Source organism: Mobula hypostoma, chromosome 19 (assembly GCF_963921235.1).
Source record: "Mobula hypostoma chromosome 19, sMobHyp1.1, whole genome shotgun sequence".
NCBI classification, from domain to species: domain Eukaryota; kingdom Metazoa; phylum Chordata; class Chondrichthyes; order Myliobatiformes; family Myliobatidae; genus Mobula; species Mobula hypostoma.
In genome coordinates, this window is record NC_086115.1 from 47714895 (window position 1) to 47741887 (window position 26993).

The window sequence follows — 26993 nt, forward strand, 5'->3', positions numbered from 1 at the left end:
TCAATGTTGAGATCGGAGGTGTTGGTTGTAGAGGTGCCATGCCCTTTATAAAAAAGGCTCGCCAAGTCAAGTTACTGACACAGCCTACTCTTCTCAAGAAAGATCTGTTTATGTGCACCATGCCTTGATCGAAACAACTTTCAAAAGATCTTAGAAGAATAATTGTAGGGATGCATGAAGCTGGAAAAGGCTACAAAAGCATTTCTAAAGACCTGAGTGTTGATCAGTCCACAGTAAGAGAAATTGTCTACAAATAGAGAAAAATCAGTACCGTTGCTACTCTCCCTAGAAGTAGGCATCTTGCAAAAATCACAAGAGCACAACATGCAATGCTGAAGAGGTAAAAAAGAACCTAAGTATAACAGCAAAAGACCTACCGAAATCTCTAGAACTTGCAAAAGTCTCTGTTCATATGTCCACTATAAGAAGAACACTGAACAGGAATGGTATTTATGGAAGGACACCACAAAGGAAACCACTGCTTTCCAAAAAAAAACATGTCTCAAGTTTGGAAAAGACCACCCAAATGTTCCACAACGCTTCTGGGACAATATCCTGTGGACAAATAAAACAAAAGTTGAACTTTTGGGCAGAGATTCATAGTGATATGTTTGGAAGAGAAAGGGCACTCACACCAACACCAGCTGTGAAGCATGGTAGAAAGGGATCATGGTTTGGGGCTACTTTGCTGCCTCAGGGCCTGGAGAGCTTACAATTATTGAGGCACAATGAATTCAAAATTATATCAAGAATGTCAGGGCAGTGGTCCAACACCTGAAGCTTAATAGAACAAGACAACGATCTGAAACACAGGAGTAAATCAACAACAGAATGGTTTAAAAAGAAGAAAATTCTTTGGAATGGCCGAGTCCAGGCCTTAACCCAGTTGAGATGCTGTCACATGACCTGAAGAGTGCTGTTCATGCAAGGTACCCCAGATATACTGATGAACTGAAACAGTTTTGTATGGAGGCATGGTCTAAAGTTCCTCCTTGTCATCTTCTAGTCTGATCAGCAGCTACAGTAAATATTTGGTGGAGGTTATTGCTGCTAAAGGAGGTTCTACCAGCTATTAAATATACGGGCTCACATACTTTTCCAGCCTGGACTGTGAATGATTAAACAATGTATTCAATGAAGACATGAGAAGTAGAATTTTTCGTGTGTTATTAGCTTAGGCAGATGTGGTTTTCTATTATTGTGACTTTGAGATGAAGATCAGACCATGTTTCATGAGTAATTAATGCAGAAAACCAGGTAATCGCAAAGAGTTCACAAACTTATTCTTGCAACTGTTTGTGCCTAAGACTTCTGCACAGTACTGTAAATTGAAATGATCAAATAGTCACATAAATTGCTGAAGTGATTTAATGATTTGGTGTTGTATCAACATGAATTTTAGAGTTGCCATTTATATTGTTTTAAATGCTACATGTATATTAAATGAAGCAACATGAAATATATCTCACCTGCTGTAAATTGAAAACTGGTATTTTCATCTTATTAATGCTGAATCAACCTAAAATTTGCTGCATTCTTAGTTAATCAATAGAAACAAGGCATGTTAAAAAGTTCTGACTACTGAAGGATTGCTATATGGGTGGAAGTTCTTCTTTTTCTGGATGAAGGGTTGAACCATGGTCCAATATGTCCTTTCAGGTGAAGACTAAAAGATACCATATCAAAGAAAAGTTGGGCAGTTAACCCTGATGATATCGCATATAATTATCTCTCTACCAATATCACTAGAAGATTATACAGTCATGATTAAAACATCATTGTGTGCGAGTTTGCTATGTACAAAATGTCCCTCATGTTTTATACATTACTTTTGAAAAAAACATTTTACTCCCTGTAAAGCATTTTCAGAACAATTTGAAGGTGTTAAATATAAGTTTTGGAGGTTAGGTTTTAACTTGTATCTGCACCGAAGTGAAAAGTAGTTCAAAAATGAAACAACTATTGTTAATTTGTTATTTTTTCTTCTTTATATTACTTAGATTTGTCTAAACTATAATAAAGGTCTACCTTTGTATTTTAAAATGGTGACAGTACTCTAGTCTGAAAATTCAAGAGCACTCTATATCAGAAGAAATTGCTTCATTGCATATCTTCAAGCTAAGTCTTATTAAAGGTGGCGCTTGCTCACATGAATTCTCCTTTCATAAATGATAGGATTCATTGCTATTATTGAATTGTAACAGGAGCATTTTGTTTGCTTTCCAAAACTAAGATGGCGCTGGCAAGACTCAGTGATGCTTTACAGGCATCAAACAAAGCCACTATTTTATTAATTACACTTTTTTCTGAACTACTATCACTGCAATTCACAACCTGTAAGTTCTCTTTGGGAGTTGTATTTTTGAACCATCTGTAAGATTTGGCATTTTTGTGGTATCTTGAAGAATTCAGCGAACTGGACTCTTGAGAATGCAGGTATGACCGTGACATCCATTGCTATAGCGGACGCGGGGCCCGATTGAGGTGGCAGTAGCAAAGAACAAATTCATGTTTGGCCAATTTAAGTGCAGAGCCAGATTAAAAAGATCAAAGCATCAAGGCCAAGTACAAAAGATAAACCACTATTCAGCTCACTACTCCATGAGATTTACTTAGGCTGCTGGACTGGCTTCATTTGCCTCAGCGCTGAACTGCTCCGTGCTGTGGCCTGCTGCCATCGGGCTCCTGGACAAGCTGCAACGCTGAACCAGCTCTGTGGCTGGAGACTCATTTTTGGGTTCTCTGTGATTCATGTTGCGTAGTTTCCTTTCTTAATATATGCATGATTTTGTTCTTTCTTTTTTTGGCACATTGGGTCTTTGACAGCCTTTATTGTGTATGTTTTTTTTAGTTGGTTCTATTGTGCTTCCTTGTTTTGCAGCTGGCTGTAAGAAGACGAATCTCAAGGTTGTATATAGTATACATCAATAATACATGAACTTTGAATTAGTAACATCCACTCTCTGTTTTCCTCTATATCTGCCGCTTATTTATCTTAATGAATAATTTGAGAGTCGCTAGATGGAAAATGATGAAAAACAATGTAAAACCATAAAATTTTGTAAAATACTAAATAACAATCAATTGCACTCCTGCACCATTTTCCTCAAATGTAGCACTTAAATGTCATCAGCATTTAGGCTTTGCAACCTTCATTTGTTTGCAGAAAACCAACAAATTTGCTCCAATCTGGATCTGGATGCAGAGATTTCTTTTCATCTCTGTCCTGATTGACAGACTCCTTATTCCAAGACAATAACCCTTGGTTTTATAAGGCCATAAACTCTGAGATACATGAAATCAGCACCTGTCCTGTCAAGTCCTGCAAAAGTTTTGAATGCGTCAATGAGATCACCTATTTATCTTCCACATTAAAGAGAATGCAATCCCAGTATACTTTGTCTCTTCTCATGCGCTAGACCCACAATCTCACCTTCTTTGCACTCCATCTATTACAATTCCTTTGACAGTGAGAACATCCAAGTAGATGACAATTCAGATGCCTTCTCAACAGGGCACTTTAGAATTAAGAGCAAGACATCCTTTCTCTTGTATTCAAATCCTCTTTCAATAAAATACAACTTATCAATTGCTTGCCTACTAACATTCGATAATTTGTGTACAAGGATTCCCCAAGCCCTTCTGAACAGTAATTCCTTTCAAACCATCATTTAAAAAGTACTCCACTTTGGTATGATTTCTACCAAGATTCATACTTTTCTACATTATCTTCTGTTTATCACATCCTTGGCCATTCACTTAACCTGCCAATTTGCCCCCGGAGCCTCTCTACAGTTTCCTTACCATTCACACTGTGTTATATCATCTGGTTATCATAATTCATTTTCTCAGCCAAATCACTGATATAGCTGAGGTCACAGGCATCCAATGCTGAAAATCACTTGAAGACACAAGAAACTACAAATGCAGTAATTTGAAGCAAAACACAAACTGCTTGGTTTTGGTGCATCCCAAAACATTGACCATCCCTCCACCTGACCCACTGAGTTTCTCTCAAGGGTTGATTTTTTTTTGGCACCTTCTATTCCTTTTTCCTGTTCATTAACTAATTCTCATTCTATTCTGGTGTATTCCTCGCAATACCATGTGCTGTATTTTTTAAATAACTTCATGTGGCAATTAATTAATAAGATCCAAAGATACTGTACTAATCTGTTTTACCACAATCTATTATGCTAGATGTAACTATAAAACATTCTTAACATATTTGTCAATCATGATTTTCCTTTATAAGTCAATGTTGACTATGCTCATCCTATAATAATTTTTAAATGTCCAGTTACCACCCTCTTAATAATAGCTGTCAGCATTTTCCTTATCTCACACCAGAATAATATGATTCGATTTTCTTTCAACACACTTCCTTAAATGACAAAATAATGCATCTACTATATTTGTGGACATCTCTTTCAAAACACCAGCACACAGACATAGGTATTCATTACCTTTCAGTCCCATAATTCCTCCAATACTTTTTTCTAACGCTCATTGCAGTCCTTTATTCACACCAGACCAATAGTATCTTGCTATTTCCTGTAGAATTTCAATGTTTTCTTCAACGAAGACTGACAAAAGTTTTGTTAGTTTTCTCTGCTATTTCCTTATTCACTGCTATAATTTCTCCTACCTTAGTTCACATTTAACTTTAACTCATCTATTTTATATATTTGTAGAATCGCCGTAGTCCACCCTATTTTTCTTACTAGTCTATTTAGCATTCATATTACTTATCAATAATTGATCCTCCCTACCTGAATTCCAAAATTTTCTCAATCTTCAGGTTTACTGCCTTTGTTGGCAACAGTCTGTCTTTTTTTGATCTAGTACTATTTCTAACTTCGATTGATAGCCATGCCTCGATCACTTTTTCTTTTGGCGCATTTTTACCTTAAAGGGATAAATATCACCTCTATTAATTAGCCCTTGATGGCTTATTATTATACTTATTAATAAAGTTTACCAATTTATCATAGCCAATTCATACCTCGTGCCTTCAAGATTTGGCATTATTTTTTTCCAGATTTAAGGCCCTAGTTTCAGATTTATCTGAATCACTTCCAATCTATATACATGAAATTCTATTGTATTATGATCACTGTTCCCAAAAGGCCTCTTTGCAATCATATCACTTAATTTATCATTATTCATAAACAGGATTAGATTTCAAATAGCTTGTTCCCTCATTGATTTCTTAACAAACCAACCCGAAACTAAACCTCTCTTAAACACTCCATGAATTTGTCCTTCATACTATTGATGATAATTTGGTTTACCTGGCCTATAAGTACATGGAAGTCTTGCAAGATATGGTAGATTACAAGCACTTCGAATTCTCTTCCATTTTTTCCATATACCTGCCTCACTCAGTCACCTTCTCATCCCTCTTGACTAACTACGTCAACAACATTTAATCCAAGATACGCTTGCTTCAGAACAAAACGTCTAGTTAAATTACCCCTCTCTGATGCATCACATTCTATTAATTTTATCAACTCCGAATCCAAATTTCTCAAGACGCAGGATCTAATACACATATTGTTGCCACTTGTCACAATGATTTTTATCAACTTCTAGGTACTGCAACTACCTTACCATATTTACCTGCAGTCAATTCACATAAACCTGTCAATGTTGCCTTTCCGAGGCTCTTCGTCATTGCAATCTGTACTGTGCAGACGCTGCATTTATACTGGGTTTTAAACCCTTTTATTTTATTCTTACTTTATTCAATTTATAGTCTGTATGACCATGAGACATAAGGGCAGATTTTGGCCGTTCAGCACATTGAGTTTGTTCCGCCACTCCATCATGGCTGATTATCCATTACTACTTACATAAAGAAGCAACCCAAATATTAACATTGGAAGTAAGTACTAACTGGAGCACTGGAACTCTTCTGCTATACAAGTTGATGCACTGGAAGTCATACAAGTGAACATGGTTGGCTGGTGTAAATATAGTGCTACAAGCTTACACAGGCATTTTGTATTATAAATGCAGTCAATGGAATATATAATATGAAAAACTCACAAGAAGTTAATGCAGATATTTAGTATATATTTAGAGTGCAACATTCCCTGTCCACGTATTTCATCAGGCAGCATTTATTGTACATCAGTAAAGTTAATCAAAATGATCATAAGAAACAAGAACATTGAAGTATATCATAAGGGACTGCAAAGTAAAGCGCAACATATAAGTAACAAAGTATTATAATCCATTGATAAATTAAGTGGTTGGATCATTTTTTAAAAAACAACCAAGAAAAATGATGTAAGAAGCATCTATGTGTTTCTACATAACATGAATATTTAACATTCTAGACTGGAACGTCAACTTGCAAATAAAACCTTATCAATGACATTACACTACAGAATGAATATGTATAAAAATGCCACCAGCTAAATAACTGTTGAAAACAACTTGTCATCTATAGAAATACTAAGATATAAAAATGCTAGAGAAAGCAACACCCCATATATTTGACAGTTTTGTTTTACTGTACTACTACAGCACACACTATGCAAAAGCCTAACTCAATCTTTTGACTGCAGTAATAATATTTAATGTATTTAAGCAAGATACTTTGATTGATATCAGTTTCCATAATGGGCACATTGGCACATGTAAATGACAAATGAAAACTAAGTTGATGTTAATGATTTTCTGTAATCTGAGATTACTCCTACTGATAGTAAATTTAGCAGACAACAAACCGGAAGAAAGAAAATACTCAATGTGGCAGTATCCATGGAAAGAGAAATAGAGGTCCAGAAATTGATTGTATATGCTAATAATTCTGTGTGATATTAGCACATCTGAGACTTCAGCACATGCCCCCACCTTGATAGTGCACAAGTTTTGAGAGTCGCAGTGGCAAATCTGTCACCACACTCGACCCAGTGGAATCCATCAGTGGAGCACAATCTTGCTGTAATTAGTCAATATTTAAACTGAAGTATTTGCTCCTGGGGCCTGTGTCAGATTAAAGCAAGTAAAGGATACACCTGTCCCTTAATCTGAATGGAGATTTTTATAGATATATTGTAAGGGTCACGTGCTGCATTTTTCTTGCCATTTCAATTTGTTTTAAAATAGTTATGGTAATTTCTTTAAGTTTTTTTAACTTGCCATTTGGCTTTAAATTAAACAGAAATTCAGAAGCATTTTAAAATCTTGATGGATGGCTGAATGCCTTTGCCACCTGACAAAGCCTTTCTAAGTTATTTCAGAAGTGATACCTGTTTTTTCCTACACTTAATAATTCTCATATTTTAGTATCTGGAATTAGTTTGCAGGAATTTCCATCTTCCAAATACTAAATGCTTAACAATAAACCAAAAACTCACATCAGCATGTGACAAAGCACACTCAGCAAAAGTTAGGCCAATATTAAGTATACAGGTTGTGGCCGTTTTTTTGCAAGAGTAGTTCAAAAACTTACATATGCAAAAACAAGACCATGATCCAAAAGTGTTAACTTTGTTCTTTATTCTCCACATGATCTGTAGAGCATTTTCTCAACATTTTTCTGTTGCAAAATGCAGAGAACATAACAGCAGAATTAGGCCATTCAACCCACCTAGTATGCTCCATCATTCCATCATGTCTGATTTACCTCTCAACACCATTCTCCTGCCTTCTCCCTTTGAAGCCCTGACTAATCAAGAACCTATAAACCACCATTTTAAATATACTCAATGACTTGTCCTCCACAGCTGTCAGTGGCAATGAATTCCACAGATTCACCACCCTCTGGCTGAAGCAATTCCTCCTCACCTCTGTTCTAAATGGACATTCCTTTATTCTGAGGTTGTACCCTCTGCTTCTAGACTCGCTCATGATCAGAAATATCCTCTCTACATCCACTCCATCTAGGCTTTTAAATATTTGATCAGTTTCAATGAGACTCCCCCTCCCCATTCTTCTAAACTCCAGTGAGTGCAGTCCCAGAGCCATCAAACACACCTCAGACATTAACCGTTTCATTCCTTAAATAATCCTTGTGAACACCTTCTGGACCGTCTCCAATACCAGCACATCTTTTCTTAGATAAGAAACTGCATGCAATACTCCAAGTATGGTATCACCAATGTCTTATAAAGCCTCAGCATTACATCTTTGCTGTTATATTCTAGTCCTCTTGAAATGAATGCTGACATTGCATTTACCATGCTTACCACCAACTCAACCTGCAATTTAACTTTTAGGAAATCCTGCACAAGGACTCCCAAATCCCTTTAAACATCTAATTTTTGAATTTTCTTCTCATTCAGAAAATAGTCTACACCTTTATTCCTTCTACCAAAGTGCATGACCATCTGCTACCACCTTTACCATTCTCCTAAACTATTCTAAGTCCTTCTGCAGATTCCATTTTCTCAAAACTACCTGCTGCTCTGCCTTTCTTTGAATTACCAACAAACTTGGCCACAAAGCTATCAATTCCATCATCCAAATCATTGACATATAACAAAAAAAGAAGCAATTCCAATACTGACCCCTGTGAAACACCACTAGTCACCAGCAGACCAGAAGAAAAGGCCCCCTTTATTCCCACTCTTTGCCTCCTGCCAGTCAGCCAATCTTCTATCCATGCTCGTATCTATCCTAAAATACCATGGCTAGAAAAGTACATAAAATACCATGGTATTTCCTAAAAGGTGGGAGGAGAGAGAGTAGAGCGTCTGCGCGTGCGCAGCCCTCCGGTGAAAAATGATATCATATCTGTTAAATAGGGGCCGTGGACAATTCTGATTTGATGGAGAATGGACGTGAAAGCACAGAGGAACATCTGGAGAAATTTCTGAAACGCTTGTTTGCTGCTGTCGTTACTGCATGGTCGGGAATCTTTCGGAGGGTAGGACTCAAAATCCCTGGCTTTGCCTGCTGTTGGCGACCGAGGTTGAGGTCAAATTGTTCGGACAGAGATGGCGCTTAGTACTCGGTGTCGGACAGCTGATCAAAGCTCGAAGTTTTCGGATGACTCAGAGTCAGACTGTGGTCGGCATGGCAGGGAGAGTTTTTCTTCCTTCTCCCGTCTGCGTGAGATGTGGTACATTTGAGAGACTTTGAACTTTCACCGTGCTCATGGACTTCTTCATCAAGTTATGGTATTATTGCACTGTTGCACTATTGTAACTATATGTTATAATTATGTGGTTTTGTCAGTTTTTTCAGTCTTGGTCTGTCCTGTGTTTTGTGATATCACACCAGAGGAAATATTGTATCATTTCTTAATGCAAAAATTTCTTAATCTAAAAAAAATACCATGGATATCTTGTGAAGCAGCCTCATGTAGCCCTATTCCCAGGTTTGGTGAGGAAAGGTGAATAACATTTGATAAGATCCATGTAAATTTGTTTATACTTGACTGTAAATCTAGAATATCAGTTATTTAAAGTGTTTTACATGTGGATGCTTTAGATTTTCTCAAGTAAACTGATCAGCGCTGGATAGCGTGATTTTGAAGTTCCTTAATCTGCCTACTAGCATGAGCGAGGAGAATTCATTTCAAGGACTAACCTATATGTGCTTGGAAGTTAAGCACGTGTGTGCCAAATAATTGCCACTACTGTATTGGTTTTGTATATTTTGTTTTAGTTATTTTCATACTGCATACGTAACAGGAATGTGGTCCGAAGTTAAACTGAGATTGTAATAGCGGGAACAGATTTTTAAAATTTATTTTGTTGTTTTTATTTTGATACCCTCTTTCTGCAATGAAACATCTAAAACAGATAAAGGAATTTAAGACCCAAAGAAGTATTGTTGTCCTGCGTGTGTATTTTTCCCCAGGCTGCATAATACATCTGATCTAAATAAATAATTCAAATTTTGCATACAAACTTAGTGATTCAGAATTTAGAAATTACTGCCATACCTTGCAGTGCTTCTCTGCTCAATAAAATTGTAGCTGATCTGACTGAAACTGTTCTATATTCCAACTTAGCACCAGTAATATTTTAATCACCTTCTTTATCAAAGCTCTATCAACCTCAGTGTTAAAAATATCCAAAACTTAGGTTAAAATGATTTTTGAGAACAAAGAGTGCAAAGACTCTCAATGCTCTGGGCGGGGGGGGGGGGCGGGGGGAGAGAAACATCACATTCCTGCCTTAAATGGTCATTGTTTAATTTTTAAACAGTGATCCTTGGTTCAACAAAGGGAATATCCTCTCCACATCTACCTTGTCAAAATCCTTCAGGACCTGGTATGTTTACATGAAGTTACTTCTTACTCTTCTATACTCCAGCAGATACAAGGCGACCATGTCCAAATTTTCTTCTTAAGGTATTTTGAAATATATATTATTGCACTGACCATCAAAACACAACGTATTACAAATCAGTCTAAGAGACAAAATAAAAATTTCTAAGGGATACAAATCTTTGCACAAAAGAGGCAAATGAGGCTCTCTCCTCCATCTTTATATCTTATTTACTTGAGTCAGCTATTCCAATTTCTCCAAGACATCTAAAATTCCATCTTTCCATTGCTCAGCTGCAGCAGTGCATCGTTTCTAAGATCTTCTCTTTTGAAACTGATGTCTTTTGAATTTGAAGTACTTCACTTCCCAAATGTAGGAAATAATTTATTCCATGTGATTTTTTTTTAGGAGCTATCATGATCTTGTAATGGCTTTATAGCAGTTTTGGTTTAATTGTAACAGCCCCTTTTTTGTTACCAGCTTCATTTAGTGACAAACGTTCCTTTGCCAGACGACTTGAAGAAGATGAAATGTGCAAAAATGGATTTAGGCCACTGGGTTTGAGAGGTAAGAATGCTTATAATGTTATTTTGAGAGGTTTTCTTTACAAGTATGAACTTTTGAAGAGAAAACTTTACACCTACTCTGCTAAACGAGGGTACTGTCTCATTGAGGAACAACTGCTGACAGAAAAAGAAATAGGAAATGTTCTTCATCTAGAACAGTGCCTGAGCTTTAAAATTACATACATTTGGACAAAATGAAGATAAATTAAAGCATAAATAAACTTAAATGATTTGCTACATCTATTTTTAGATTTTTAAGTATATATTTCAAAATTTGCCAATATAGTTCCTTAACTCTAGAATCAGACTCACTATGCAAGAGGGTATCAAGTGAGCCTTCACTGTGAAATAGAACAAATGAGCTAAAACCTATGCATACAGAAGGTTCATTTGTAATGGACTAGCAAATCTACTCTGCAACCATTTCTTGGAATGAGCTTCATGTGTGCAAAGCTTATGAACAGAGCAGCTGTTGTGTTAAAAATTAATTCACAGATGCTGCTCTTAGGAACAACATGACAGATGTGATGCTAGACTGAGAAAGGTTTCTGATATAGAAGATCAAAAACAGAACAAGGAAACATTAAACTGTAACGCACATTAAAAATCCCAAATATTTCAATATTTGATGTAAAACTCACATATTAATCCCTAACAAAGAACTATTTCACTCAAGATCTACATGTCCAAGTTCATCACAAAGAAATTCAGCCTTTTGTTTTCGAAAGGCAGCCAAATACATCTAATAACAATCACATTGATACTTGCTACTTCAGACTGCTTTTCAGTAACTACTGTCAAGTATCATTTTCATTACTTCTCAAAACATGAAGTTACCATTTCTATAGAATATCTTATTGTGAAGACCGTCAGAGGAATCAGCACAATTTAGCCCCCTCATTAACTAATTGTCAGATAGTTGGACAAATACAGCACTCCAATATCAAAAGAGTCTTGTAGATATACAAAAGATGGATTTCAAAGTGTCTATTATTTTGTTAGAATGTGGTATTGTTATTTAATATATTTCAAAAGATTTATTTGTTTGCTTAATAACGACGACTGCTGACCAAAAGAAAATACAAAAGGAATACAGTAATACCTTCTGAGGCCAATGATGGGCAGATAGTAAATGCCAGCCTTGCCAGCAATGCTGATATCTCAAAACGCAAGGAAGTATTTTAAAAAAGCTGACCTCTGAAGAATAAGTCTACAGAAAAAATTAACAATGGACCTTTAACAATAACCTAAATTAAATTTTCGTGAAATTAAATCTCTTGCATGTAGTAGTTACATGTGTAGTATTGGAATCTACTGCATTTAACATCTCCTACAGTCTCCTGAGCAACATACAGAAAATGCTGGAGGAACTCAATAGGTCAAGCAGCATCTATGGAGGGGAGGAAACAGTCGATGTTTCGAACTGAGACCTTTCATCAAGATATTCCCCCACATTATTAGTAATTTCCCATACTTCAGAATCTTGGTAACCAACTAGTTGCAAAATTAGGTACATTTCTAGGATATGAAAAAGCTAGCATACCATTAGCTAAGCTCCTTGCATATGCAAACTCCTGGGATTGCACATGACTAATTGACAAGGCTGCTACCTTTATACTGCTTTTACAGAGTCTCTCTCTTTTCCTGCTACAACTGACAACTTATTTTTTTGCCTTTGACAACAACGTGTCTATTTTTTCTACTTTGTGAAGATGACTAATCTAGGAAGGAAAGCAGCTGCTACACCTGAGGTGGGATATATGGCAAATATGGGTGTTCCCATCTCAAAAGGACACCCTTCTCATTACTCGTTCATCAACACTGTTTTCTCTGTCCCTCTAATACTTGCCTTTCCATTATCTCCTAATTGTCCCAACATCATCCTTTTATTTCTATTAACAAATTTCAATCAAAAAAGATTTCAAATTCTCTAGATATCAGAGACACTGAAAATGTATAAAATATGAAGAACTTTACAGCCAGCAAACCTGAGTGCATGTCTTTACGGCTCTCAAAGTTCTCAGGATTATTTCAGCCTTTCATTCAGTTCGTAAAACCAGGAATTTTAGTTTTGGCGATAACGTTTATCAGTTCTCTACATGCTACTGTTTATATTGATAATGTGTCAGTGAGATTTAGCCCGCAATTCCTTTCTTTATTCCTTATTGTAACATCATAATATTCAGGAGGAGGAGATAATCTTCACACAGAGAGGTTGTTTGTGGTTCTACTCCATCTTTACCCTGTCAACAGCTTGTAAGTGATCTAGACTGCTGGCAAATTTGGTACCTTTTATGAAATAGAATTCAATATTAAAGCTTATTGCTGGCAACATAAAGACCATCCACTTTCATTTCCATAATTTAATACAATTTGTTCCTGAATGAGCTTAGATGCCCCTGAAACCCTCATCCATTCTTTTCTCAATGATGGACTAGTTCTCTATCACATTTCTTGTTTTACGCTCCAAAAAACTGAAATCTTTCTAAATGCTGCTGACAATATCCCAGTTCATAACAAAATTACATGCATCTATGTCCAATGGGTCTGTTCTCCAACACCAGCTTCTGGCAAAGTAAAAAACAGAATTCACAAATCTTCATAACTAGCCCCAGATTTTACTTTTGCAGCATTGGCAACTGTACTCCCAGTTGTGAAAGTTCTAAGCACTGGAAATAACATTCTTAAGACATTCTGTCTGTTACTTTCTCGTCATTCTTTTTTAAGATACACTTTATCTTTTGACCAAGCTTGCGATCATCATTGACTTCTCTTACTCAGCACTATTTTTTTCTGGCCTATTTTATATGCAAAATGTCTTGAGATGTTTTTACTTTGTTAAATTTGCTTCATAGATGGATGTAATTATTGCTGCTTTATTTCTTGAGAGTTATCTTAGTCACAACACCGTTTTTTTCTCTGCAAATACAAATTGATTCTATGATTTATCTTGCATTTGAGATCATTGGTTTAAAAGGAAAATACTTTGAAGCTTCCTGCAGCAGTGGTGAAGCAAATTCCTTTCTATAATCCTTTTCAGTCAGACAAAACCTAGTGGTCCAGATTTTATAGACAGTTCTGGAGTCAACTGTGAGCATTTATTCACATATATACAAGTGAGTTTTGACGTGTGAATTGAAGCATGGAAGTCCTAAAGTTCTTATCAAGTTCCCACCAGCAAATCTGTCACCATGTTCCATTGCTGGAATTCAGACTGGGAAATGTATTCAAAGCTCTTGTGCAGAATCTACAACAAGCTCATTCACACAGATAGGGGTTGAACTGCAAAAGAATGGCAGTTGGGGCATTCAGAGACGCTGAATTTCAAAGACCTCAAAGATAGAGCATGGCTTTTCAGTTTATCAAAGATCTTCTCAGCACTTTTTGTGCATGGGAAACACACAAGACTGCAGATACTGGAATTGGAGCAACAAGGAATCTGATGGAGGAACTTAGCAAGTAGCATCTGTAGGAGGGGTAGTCCTGATTCAGGGTTCCAATCTGAAATGTAACAACTCCTTTTCCCTCTCAGATGTTGCTCAATCCACTAAGTTCCTCCAGCAGCTTATATGTGCATGGGATAAATCCTCTGAGAACCACACAGCAGTTAGGTATGATGGGTGGGCACAAAAAAGTCCCCTGCAAACATCTACAGATATCCGCCTTCCCTGCTGAAACTGTGTCAGGTTAACACATTGAAATCAATGGGGCAGTGTAGTGAGAATAGTAAATAAAGCCTATTTTTATTAAAGGTGGTTTAAATGTTCTCATTCTCTTAAATGGATTTTTATTTGTTCCTTTCATTTTTTCCACAGACATTCAATTTAAACAGTGGGTATGACAACCAATGAGCTGTCAACAGTGTTGTTGTCACTGTAGCCAGCTATGTGCTGGGAGAAACCCAGTGCTGCAGCTCACTGATGGCCAGCAGCAAGACTTGCACTGGAAGACTGCACGCTGGAGCACACCATAAGGAACAACATGATCAAAGGCAAAGGTGGACTGGTGAATTTGAGATAGTGGAAGATCTTTCACAATGTAATTTATAATCTTCACTGAAGTGAATCTAGGTTTTTCAACTGTTGGTGTTATTATGGTTAGACTTTTGTACATTTAATTTGTAGAAGGAAAAAAGTTGATTGAAACAGATTTGTTGCTCTGGATTATGCTGATCAGACTGTGTCCTATCTGCTATATGGATGCTTTGCAATATGTCCATAAACCTTTTGGAGAAAAGTCTCTCTTTGCACCTATGACTGTGTGGCTAAGTATAGCTCCTACACCATATTCAAGTTTGCTGATGACACCGCTGTTGCAGACTGTATCAAAGATGGTGATGAATCAGCATACAGGAGGGAGATTGAAAATTTGGCTGAATGGTGTAATAACAACAACCTTTCACTCAATGTCAATAAGACCAAGGAACTGATTGTAGACTGCAGGAGAAGGAAAACAGAAATGCATGAGCCAATACTCTTCGGAGGATCAGAGGTGAAGAGGGTCAGTAACTTAATTCCTGCATGTCACTATCTCAGAGGACCTGTCTTGGACGCATCAAATAGATCTAATTGCAAAGAAAGCGTGGCAGCATTTTACTTCCTTAGGAGTCTGCAGAGATTCACCATGTTACCAAAAACCATGGCAACTCCAATAGATGTGTGGTGGAAAATGTGATGACTGGCTGCATTACAGCCTAGTACAGGAACACCAATACCTTTCATTGCAAAATCCTATAAAAGGTAATGATTTGGCCCGGTACATCATGGGTAAAACCCTCTCTACGATTGAGTACATCTACATGAAACATTGCCATAGAAAAGCAGCATCCACCCTCAAAGATCCTCACCTCCCAGGCCATCAGGTAGAAGGTACAAGTGCCTCAGGACTTGCACCACCAGGTTCACAAACACTTACTACCCATCAACCATCAGGCTCTTGAACAAAAGAGGATTACTACACTCATTCTATTTCTGGTGTTCCCACAACCAATGGGTTCACTTTAAGGACTTTTTATCTTGTCATTTCATGCTCTTGTTGTTTATTGCTATCTATTTATATTTGCATTTACACAGCTTGTTATCAATTGATCCTATTTAATTACTATTTTATAGATTTGCTGAGTATGTCTGCAGGAAAAAGAATCCTAGGGCTGTATGTGGTGATAGACTTCAACATCATTTCCCATTTCTCAGTCTGCATCTGCACCTGATCTATTTTCCACTCTATCTTTTGCCAGTCTTCTGTACTATTCACAACAACACTATATTGACCACTACCCTCTGTTTTCTATTGGCAAGCCAATTCTGAATCTAAATGGCCAAGTCACTATGGATCTCATGAATATCAACAGCTCTACCTTCATCATCACCTATCATCTCCTCAAAAGCCTTAATCAAGTTAGTAAAATATGATTTCTATTTTATCCTGGATAATGGACTACCTGACTGGCAGACCACAATATGTGTGTCAGACATGGCTATAAGCAGTGTTGGGGCCCCACAGGAGTCCGTATTGGTTCCCTTCCTGTTTAACTTGTACACCTCGGTCTTTAGATACAACACTGAGTCATGTAATCTGCAGAAATTCTCTGAAGCCTCAACAGTAGTGGGTGTATAAAGGGAGGATGGGAGGATGAATACAGGGTCCTGATGGATGACTTTGTCAAATAGTGCAAGATGAATCATCTGCAACTCAACATTAGTAAGACAAAGGAAATGGTGATAGACTTTAGGATGACTAAGTCTGCCTTGCTCCCTGTTACTATTGATGGTGAGCACATGGATGTGGTGAGGACCTGGAAGTACCTGGGGAGACACCTGGATGACAGACTTAAGTGGAGTACCAACACAAAGGCTGTGTACAAGAAGGGCCAGAGTCACCTCTACTTCCTGAGAAGACTGAAGACCTTTGGAGTATGCAGGCTTCTCCTTCACATGCTCAACCAGTCTGTTGTTACCAGAACAATCTTCTATGCGGTAGTGTGCTGGGGAAAAGGCATCAACATGTGTGTTGCCAAAAGGCTCAATAAACTGATTAGAAATGCTGGCACTGTTATAAGAGTCAAACTGGATACACTGGAGGCTGTGGTGGAACAAAGGACCCAACGGAAAATCCTGGCAATTCTGGACAACGTTTCTCACCCTCTTCATGCCACCTTGACTGAACAGAGGAGCATTTTTAATAATAAGTTATGGCCACAAAGTCATAGTTCCACATATTGATCTATGCTCTGAATTCATCATCCTCATCCTTAATATTCCCAGCAATATTTACACTTCAACCTATCTGCCACACTGTGCCTGTTAACTTTCTCCTGCCCGTTTGTACTGGGGATAACACCAATCTTCCTCTCAATCCCTTCCTTTCCTCTCAATTCCTCCATTTTCTAATCTGACCGAAGAAGGAAGTCTGAGAGTCGGAGCGGGAGTGTGGAGGAAGACATTTTTGAAATTTTCGGTTTTTTTTCTCCATCGACATTCAGAGAGGTGGGACTGCGCAGGCGTGTGACGTCGGGCAGTGCAGCGTGGCAGATTTAAAAGGAACAGAGCCTCATACAGCGGGCAGCGGAGTTTGCGGGCGGCGGAGTGAGCCAGGAGCAGAGTGAAGGCTTAAGGGCTTCGGCTCACCGGGCTTAGGCGGAAACGGGCGAGGCGAGGAAGGTTTGGCATTCAATTTCTGTTGTTATTTGAGGACAGGGGCAGTATGAATGTGAGGGCAGTTTGTTGTTCTCGGTGTTGGATGTGGGAGGCCCTGGAGTCTCCAAGCCTCCCGGACGTCCACACCTGCACCAAGTGCATCGAGATGCAGCTCCCAAGGGACCGCGTTGCAGAACTGGAGCTGCAGCTCAAGGACCTTCGTCTGGTCAGGGAGAGTGAGGAGTTGATAGAGAGGAGTTATAGGCAGCTGGTCACACCGGGGCCACGGGAGGCAGACCAGTGGGTCACGATTAGGAAGGGGAAGGGGAAGAGTCAGGTAATAGAGAGTACCCCAGTGGCTGTGCCCCTTAACAATAGGTACTCCTGTTTGAGTACTGTTGGGGGGGACAGCTTACCCGGGGGAAGCGACAGTGGCCGTGCCTCCGGCACAGAGTCCGGCCCTGTAGCTCAGAAGGGTAGGGAAAGGAAGAGGAGGGCAGTTATGATAGGGGACTCGATAGTAAGGGGGTCAGATAGGCGATTCTGCGGACGCAGTCCAGAGACCCGGATGGTAGTTTGCCTCCCTGGTGCCAGGGTCCGGGATATCTCTGATCGTGTCCAAGATATCCTGAAGTGGGAGGGTGAGGAGCCAGAGGTCGTGGTACATATAGGTACCAATGACATAGGTAGGAAAAGGGAAGAGGTCCTGAAAGGAGAATATAAGGAGCTAGGAAGGGAGTTGAGAAAAAGGACCGCAAAGGTTGTAATCTCGGGATTACTGCCTGTGCCACGCGACAGTGAGAGTAGGAATGCGATGAGGTGGAGGATAAATGCGTGGCTGAGGGATTGGAGCAGGAAGCAGGGATTCAAGTTTTTGGGTCATTGGGACCTCTTTTGGCGCAGGTGTGACCTGTACAAAAAGGACGGGCTACACTTGAATCCTAGGGGGACCAATATCCTGGCAGGGAGATTAGCAAGGGCTACTGAGGTGACTTTAAACTAGAATGGTTGGGGGGTGGGAATCAAATTAAAGAGGCTAGGCGAGAGGAGGTTAGTTCACAACAGGGGGATGGGAACCAGTGCAGAGAGACAGAGGGGTGTAAAGTGAGGGTAGAAGCAAAAAGTAGTAAGGAGAAAAGTAAAAGTGGCAGGCCAACAAATCCAGGGCAAGCATCAAAAAGGGCCACTTTTCAACATAATTGCATAAGGGCTAAGAGAGTTGTAGAAGAGCGCCTGAAGGCTTTGTGTGTCAATGCCAGGAGCATTCGTAACAAGGTGGATGAATTGAAAGTGCAGATTGTTATTAATGATTATGATATAGTTGGGATCACAGAGACATGGCTCCAGGATGACCAAGGATAGGAGCTTAACATTCAGGGATATTCAATATTCAGGAAGGATAGACATGAAAGAAAAGGAGGTGGGGTGGCGTTGCTGGTTAAAGAGGAGATTAACGCAATAGAAAGGAAGGACATAAGCCAGGAAGATGTGGAATTGATATGGGTAGAGCTGCATAACACTAAGGGGCAGAAAACGCTGGAGGGAGTTGTGTACAGGCCACCTAACAGTGGTAGTGAGGTCGGGGATGGTATTAAACAGGAAATTAGAAATGTGTGCAATAAAAGAACAGCAGTTATAATGGGTGACTTCAAACTACATGTAGATTGGGTGAACCAAATTGGTAAAGGTGCTGAGGAAGAGGATTTCTTGGAATGTATGCGGGATGGTTTTTTGAACCAACATGTCGAGGAACCAACTAGAGAGCAGGCTATTCTAGACTGGGTTTTGAGCAATGAGGAAGGGTTAATTAGCAATCTTGTCGTGAGAGGCCCCTTGGGTAAGAGCGACCATAATATGGTGGAATTCTTCATTAAGATGGACAGTGACATAGTTAATTCAAAAACAAAGGTTCTGAACTTAAAGAGGGGTAACTTTGAAGGTATGAGACCTGAATTAGCTAAGATAAATTGGCAAATGACACTTAAAGGATTGACGGTAGATATGCAATGGCAAGCATTTAAAGATTACATGGATGAACGACAACAATTGTTCATCCCAGTTTGGCAAAAGAATAAATCAAGGAAGGTAGTGCACCCGTGGCTGACAAGAGAAATTAGGGATAGTATCAATTCCAAAGAAGAAGCATACAAATTAGCCAGAAAAAGTGGCTCACCTGAGGACTGGGAGAAATTCAGAGTTCAGCAGAGGAGGACAAAGGGCTTAATTAGGAAGGGGAAAAAAGATTATGAGAGAAAACTGGCAGGGAACATAAAAACTGACTGTAAAAGTCTTTATAGATATGTAAAAAGGAAAAGACTGGTAAAGACAAATGTAGGTCCCCTACAGACAGAAACAGGTGAATTGATTATGGGGAGCAAGGACATGGCAGACCAATTGAATAATTACTTTGGTTCTGTCTTCATTAAGGAGGACATAAATAATCTTCCAGAAATAGTAGGGGACAGAGGGTCCAGTGAGATGGAGGAACTGAGCGAAATACATGTTAGTAGGGAAGAGGTGTTAGGTAAATTGAAGGGATTAAAGGCAGATAAATCCCCAGGGCCAGATGGTCTGCATCCCAGAGTGCTTAAGGAAGTAGCCCAAGAAATAGTGGATGCATTAGTGATAATTTTTCAAAACTCATTAGATTCTGGACTAGTTCCTGAGGATTGGAGGGTGGCTAATGTAACCCCACTTTTTAAAAAAGGAGGGAGAGAGAAACCGGGGAATTATAGACCGGTTAACCTAACGTCGGTGGTGGGGAAACTGCTGGAGTCAGTTATCAAAGATGTGATAACAGCACATTTGGAAAGCGGTGAAATCATCAGACAAAGTCAGCATGGATTTGTGAAAGGAAAATCATGTCTGACAAATCTCATAGAATTTTTTGAGGATGTAACAGTGGATAGGGGAGAACCAGTGGATGTGGTATATTTGGATTTTCAAAAGGCTTTTGACAAGGTCCCACACAGGAGATTAGTGTGCAAACTTAAAGCACACGGTATTGGGGGTAAGGTATTGGTGTGGGTGGAGAATTGGTTAGCAGACAGGAAGCAAAGAGTGGGAATAAACTGGACCTTTTCAGAATGGCAGGCAGTGACTAGTGGGGTACCGCAAGGCTCAGTGCTGGAACCCCAGTTGTTTACAATATATATTAATGACTTGGATGAGGGAATTAAATGCAGCATCTCCAAGATTGCAGATGACACGAAGCTGGGCGGCAGTGTTAGCTGTGAGGAGGATGCTAAGAGGATGCAGGGTCACTTGGACAGGTTGGGTGAGTGGGCAAATTCATGGCAGATGCAGTTTAATGTGGATAAATGTGAAGTTATCCACTTTGGTGGCAAAAATAGGAAACCAGGTTATTATCTGAATGGTGGCCGATTAGGAAAAGGGGAGGTGCAACGAGACCTGGGTGTCATTACACACCAGTCATTGAAAGTGGGCATGCAGGTACAGCAGGCGGTGAAAAAGGCAAATGGTATGCTGGCATTTATAGCAAGAGGATTCGAGTACAGGAGCGGGGAGGTACTACTGCAGTTGTACAAGGCCTTGGTGAGACCACACCTGGAGTATTGTGTGCAGTTTTGGTCCCCAAATCTGAGGAAAGACATCCTTGCCATAGAGGGAGTACAAAGAAGGTTCACCAGATTGATTCCTGGGATGGCAGGACTTTCATATGAAGAAAGACTGGATGAACTAGGCTTGTACTCGTTGGAATTTAGAAGATTGAGGGTGGATCTGATTGATACTTATAAAATCCTGAAGGGATTGGACAGGCTAGATGCAGGAAGATTGATCCCGATGTTGGGGAAGTCCAGAACGAGGGGTCACAGCTTGAGAATAAAGGCGAAGCCTTTTAGGACCGGGATGAGGAAAAACTTCTTCACACAGAGAGTGGTGAATCTGTGGAATTCTCTGCCACAGGAAACAGTTGAGGCCAGTTCTTTGGCTATATTTAAGAGGGAGTTAGATATGGCCCTTGTGGCTAGGGGGATCAGAGGGTATGGAGGGAAGGCTGGTGCAGGGTTCTGAGTTGGATGATCAGCCATGATCATAATAAATGGCGGTGCAGGCTCGAAGGGCCGAATGGCCTACTCCTGCACCTATTTTCTATGTTTCTATGTTTCTATCCTCTGGTTCCCATTCCCTGCCAAAATAGTTTAAACACACCAGCCATGACATTAGCTCCCCTCAGTTAAGGTGCAAACGGTCCCTATTTTCAGATTACTCCCGCCCCAGAACAGGTTTCAATGATCCAAGTATGTGAAATTCTGCCCTGTATTAGTTCTTCAACCATTCATTCAGCAACTATTGCTTTTTATTCCTACCCTAACTAACACATGTTACTGGGTGTAATCAAGATAGCACTACATTTGAGGTTGTGCTTCTCACCATCTTTCCTAACCCTCTATGCTCACTGTGCAAGACCTCTTCCCTTTTTCTATCTATGTCAATGGTACCAATATGCACCAGGATCTCTGGTTGTTTAACCTCTCCTTTGAGACCTTCTCAAGCCTAGCACTTGCACTGCTTGCCTATTTTTTTTATATGTGCACAGCCTGAGCAGATTAATGTTTCCAGAATTCTTCCTTATTTCAAATTTCCATCAACCACACTGCGCTCTGTGCTCATTCACCTCTTTCTAATTATAGCATGTCCTCCATCCAAATCGTCTGAAATGAGATAGCTTTTACCACAGCCAACTGCATCATTCACTCTCTTAGATTCATTTTGTTTTCTCTAACTCACCTCCTTCTATACAACTTAAAATATGCTTGTTTTCTAACTTATTTTTAAAATGGAGACCTTGTTTCAGTCTCCATTGAGGACTAAGATGATAAATTTTTTCACCCTGTGGATGGTGAACCTTTGGAATTCTCCTTTGAAGGCTCAGACATTTAGCTCATTCAAAACAGAGAACTGACTGATTTCTGGACAAGCACAATGGAGATAGTGAGGCAAAGCTATTGAGCTATAAGATCAGCCAATGAATGATGGAGCAGGCTCAAAGAGCCAGATGCACTTATTTCTTATGAAATGACATTGTAAATGTGAGAAAAGGATATAGCAAGTCTATGTGAAAGTGCACAATTCCATCTGCTATACTCTCTCCTTTGTGCCTTTAATTCTCAACATTATTGACCTTTCCATAACTTCTGATCTCATCAGTTGTTTGTTCAGCAATCAGGTGACGTAATCATATTATGCTATGGTAAAGGTTAAAAAACTTTGATTTGTTGCTATTGATGAGTCTAAATGGTTCAGAGTTTAAAAGTTCATCTTAGTTTTGTAGAAGTTCTTCATAGGGCAAGAAAATCTTTATTTAACAAACTATCTTCTTCAATTTTTTTGAATACAGATCAAAATGAATGTTAAAATTCATTCACCCCATCAAGTTCAGATAAATTTTTCTTGGTCTGATTTTTCTGTATTTTCTTTTACCAGGGTTGCTGAAAATGCGATCTCTCTACATTTCTGGTCTTCAGTTTATCACAAAGTATTTATTTTCGTTTCCTCTGCATAATTCAATTTTCTGTGCACATTAAGATGGGAGAAAAAGTATATTTCCAACTTTTTTCTGACTTTGATGGAGGCTCATTAACCTGATTGTCAACTGTCTTGCACACAGAAATTCAGTACGTTTAGTATTTTCTACTCGAAGGAATTAAGAAAAAAAAACAAAGGTTTGAAGAATCCAGATTCTATAATTTGCTTATAATCGGTAAAACAGGATTTTAAAAATGATGTACTAGAAAACCACTACCAGAAAACTGGCAACACACATAAAAGTTGCTGGTGAACGCAGCAGGCCAGGCAGCATCTCTAGGAAGAGGTGCAGTCGACGTTTCAGGCCGAGACCCTTTGTCAGGACTAACTGAAGGAAGAGTGAGTAAGGGATTTCCAGCATCTGCAGAATTCCTGTTGTTTGCGACCAGAAAACTGGCCTTTTCAATTTCTGGTTAATTATACTCATTTGCTTCTTCCAGAGAAAAGTACCATTTTCAATCAAAACTGGAATAGATGTATCCCAATAAAAGTTCAGTCGTTATAATACTTACTTATTCTGCATCATATTCATTATAACCCAGTCAGGAAGGTAGACATTCTTTCCAATAAGATCTTTGAACATGATGAATGTCTCCATCAGGAAATCCTACAATGGAGCACAATTGTTCAAGTTTTCAAATAATAGTTCCAAATGGTAAGATGGTTTACAGTAAATACTTTATACTTTTATTTTAGCAAATGATACATTTTAAGCAAGCTTCACTTTTTCTTACAACTTCAAATGCATGATTTCAAATGCAATCAATGACTCAAGATTGACATGAGTTACAGCCCAGTGATAACACTCTCCCCTCTGAAATGAGTGTATACTCAAGTCCCGCCCTAAAGAATTGACACAAAATCTAGTGTGGCACTCCAGTGTAAAATTTTTAAAAACTGTACAAAAGCCAGTTTTTTTTGCTAGCCTTTGATGCAGTTTCTTTATGTTAAAGAGTTGTGTCACTGCAGAATAATTTCTATATTAAAGCAAGTCTATATTATTCTGTCATTGCAAAGTCCAGCTATTAGACTCATTCACTGAACAAAATGCCTTCAAGTAACATTTTTAATATATTTATCATCTGTAGCTTCTAAAATCTGAAGTTCAAGGTTTTTTCATATTTTGCAACAAAAGTATCATCCAACTTTTTTTGCATTTACTTAAATGTAATTTTTAAAGATGTGACCCTGTTCTATAAGATCATGTTTAGATTTAAAATATTTGCTCAGAATTTTGACAGAGCCTAAATGAGATTGTGTCGCCTGAGATATACCTGATCTTTCTTTGTTTTAATCAACTTTGCCAATGGAAATATATTTTTTCAGCAGCTACCAATTTTGTCTAGGAGCTTTTCTTCAAATAAGTTTGAAACATATACATTCTTCAAACATTACCATGCAAAAGCATGTGATAAGCATGAGGTGGCATTCCTGCAGAAGATTGCACTGTGAACCATGTGAGAATGAGCAGTGCGACATAGGAACAAACAATTAATGACTGGGAGATAACGGAAGAATCAGTCCTAATGAGTTGATGATACAGCCATAAACACGAGGAAATTTGCAGATGCTGGAATTTCAAGCAACACACATAAAAGTTGCTGGTGAACGCAGCAGGCCAGGCAGCATCTCTAGGAAGAGGTACAGTCGACGTTTCGGGCCGAGACCCTTCGTCAGGACTAACTGAAAGAAGAGCTAGTAAGAGATTTGAAATCTCTTACTAATCTCTTTCAAATCTCTTACTAGCTCTTCTTTCAGTTAGTCTTGACGAAGGGACTCGGCCTGAAACGTCGACTATACCTCTTCCTAGAGATGCTGCCTGGCCTGCTGCGTTCACCAGCAACTTTTATATGTGTTGATGATACAGCCACACCTTTTCTTTTCTGTTCAATGCACCATAAGAGCAGTAGAGAATCGGGGAAAATAAATCTATTTGCCCAAGAGCCTCTGTCCTGGTTCTACTTATGACTGCTAAATGGAATGATGGAAAGCATATTCTGACAATTAAGGATTTAGTGAATGGCAATCACGCAGTAAGCAAGAAGAGCACAGGAAGTTCAAAAGGTAAAAGAAAGATAAAGTCATAGGATTGAGAAATATCAGGAGGAAAACAACAAAAAGCCAAAAAGGTTCTAAATGTGATGAGAAGTATGGTGTATAGGAAGCATGAATGATTGATGACAACAATCAAGCAATCAAGCAGTAACTTACAGCATTCTGCAAGAGCAACTATAGCACACTTGTCAGAAAACTAAGCTTTTTTTTAACATAATATATTTGAAATGCATTCCAGGTTAAAGCAAATTCACAGTTCATCACAATATTTTGGCACAAATGTGCTCCAAATACTACTATGCACCTGTTAGTCATCCACAAATCTTGATTCTGAAAACTAAATGAACAAATATGTGAAGGATGTCATTTCCACTTACCACAACATCTGATCGCATACTCCCGTAGGTCTTGATTAAATTGGCATAATGATAATCTTCCATCTGCCTAAGGATGGCAGTCATACAAGCAACAAAGTTCCCCTGGATTAAAACAGACACAGTGTTGTTATTTTCAGATCACAAAAATCAATGCCTTTAAGCATCATGCAATGTATCATCCATAATATTTTCACCTGTAAGTATCCCTTTCAATATTTCCATAAACTCTCTTAAATTTGAGTGTAATTTCAGTTTTACAGTTGCCAAATTGGTAAAGGAAATTCAAATTCATGATCTATCCTATACACTCAATGAGGTACTGAGTCTTTGGTACTCATAACAAGTTTGACTGAATTTAGTTACAAAAAGGCATTTGTCAGATTGCCTAATGCAAAAAAATACAACGTAGGCTAACCATTTTACTCTCAGTTCTATCCCCAAGTCAGGGGCCACTTTACAAAATGATAAATTCATTCAAGTTTTTTTCAGAGAGAAAATAGCTACTAAGCTGTACAAATGTCAAAGGTTGAAACCCAATGTTTGCAAATTACCCATGTTTTATATTTTAGGGGAGGTCTATCACAAAAAAGGGTATGCTTCAATAGTACAGAAGTATTGCTCTATGTCTCTATAACTCTACAGTACAAATATTTTAATAGCACTTACTGATACTACAAATGATTTATTCAATAAATGAAGAACACACATGCCATTTTATACAAAGGGAATTATTTTGGGTGAATTAATTTCAGAAAAATGGACCAAGTAGACTCACTGTTTCTGCCTGCTCCTGCCCCACAGAACACGTGTCTGCATACCTTGAGTCAGTTTTATCCCCCTTAGTTCAATCCCTTTCTACCAACATTCGTGATACTTCACACGCTCTCAATCTTTTCAATAACTTTAAGTTCCCTGGCCATGATCGTCTTATAACTATGGATATCCAGTCCCTATACACTTCTATTCCCCCATCAGGAGGGCCTTAAAGCTCCCCACTTCTTTCTGGACAACAGACATAACCAGTTCCCCTCCACCACAACTCTCCTCCATCTGGCAGAACTGATCCTCACCCTCAACAATTTCTCCTTTGGCTCCTCTCCCTTCCTTAAAATGCAAGGTTTAGCCATGAACTGCTGTGTGGGTCCTAGCCATGTCTGCCTTTTCGTTGACGATGTGGAACAGTCCATGTTCCAAGCCAACACCAGCATCACTCCCCAACTATTCCTAAGCTACACTGACAACTGCATTCATGCGGCTTCCTGCACCCATGCTGAGCTCGTCAGCTTCATCAACTTTGCCTCCAACCTCCAAGGTCCCCTCAAATTTACTTAGTCCTTTTCTGACACCTCTCTCTCATTTTTCAATCTCTTGTTTGCCATCTCTGGAGACAATCTATCTACTGTTATCTTTTATAAACCCACTGACTCTCATAGCCATCCGGACTATACCTCGTTCCACCCTGTCACTTGCCCTTCCCTTTTCTCAGTTCCTCCATTGCATCTGCTCTCAGTAAGAGGCTTTTCATTCCAGAACAATTGAGATAACTCCTTCTTCAAAGAAAGAGGCTTCCTTTCCTTC

At 38.9% G+C, this 26993-nt stretch overlaps 1 protein-coding gene across 3 annotated transcripts in view; it reads right to left on the reverse strand.

The window, feature by feature from the left end:
• The window catches only part of dock1 (dedicator of cytokinesis 1), a 575517-nt gene that overhangs the window by 202002 nt on the left and 346522 nt on the right, over positions 1–26993 (reverse strand). For all 3 annotated transcript variants that reach the window (XM_063071820.1, XM_063071822.1, XM_063071821.1), the window contains 2 exons: positions 25416–25517; positions 23496–23590 (listed from right to left, as the gene is read on the reverse strand). In XM_063071820.1, coding sequence (XP_062927890.1) covers positions 23496–23590; positions 25416–25517 — 197 coding nt within the window. The remainder of the gene's footprint in view (positions 1–23495; positions 23591–25415; positions 25518–26993) is intronic.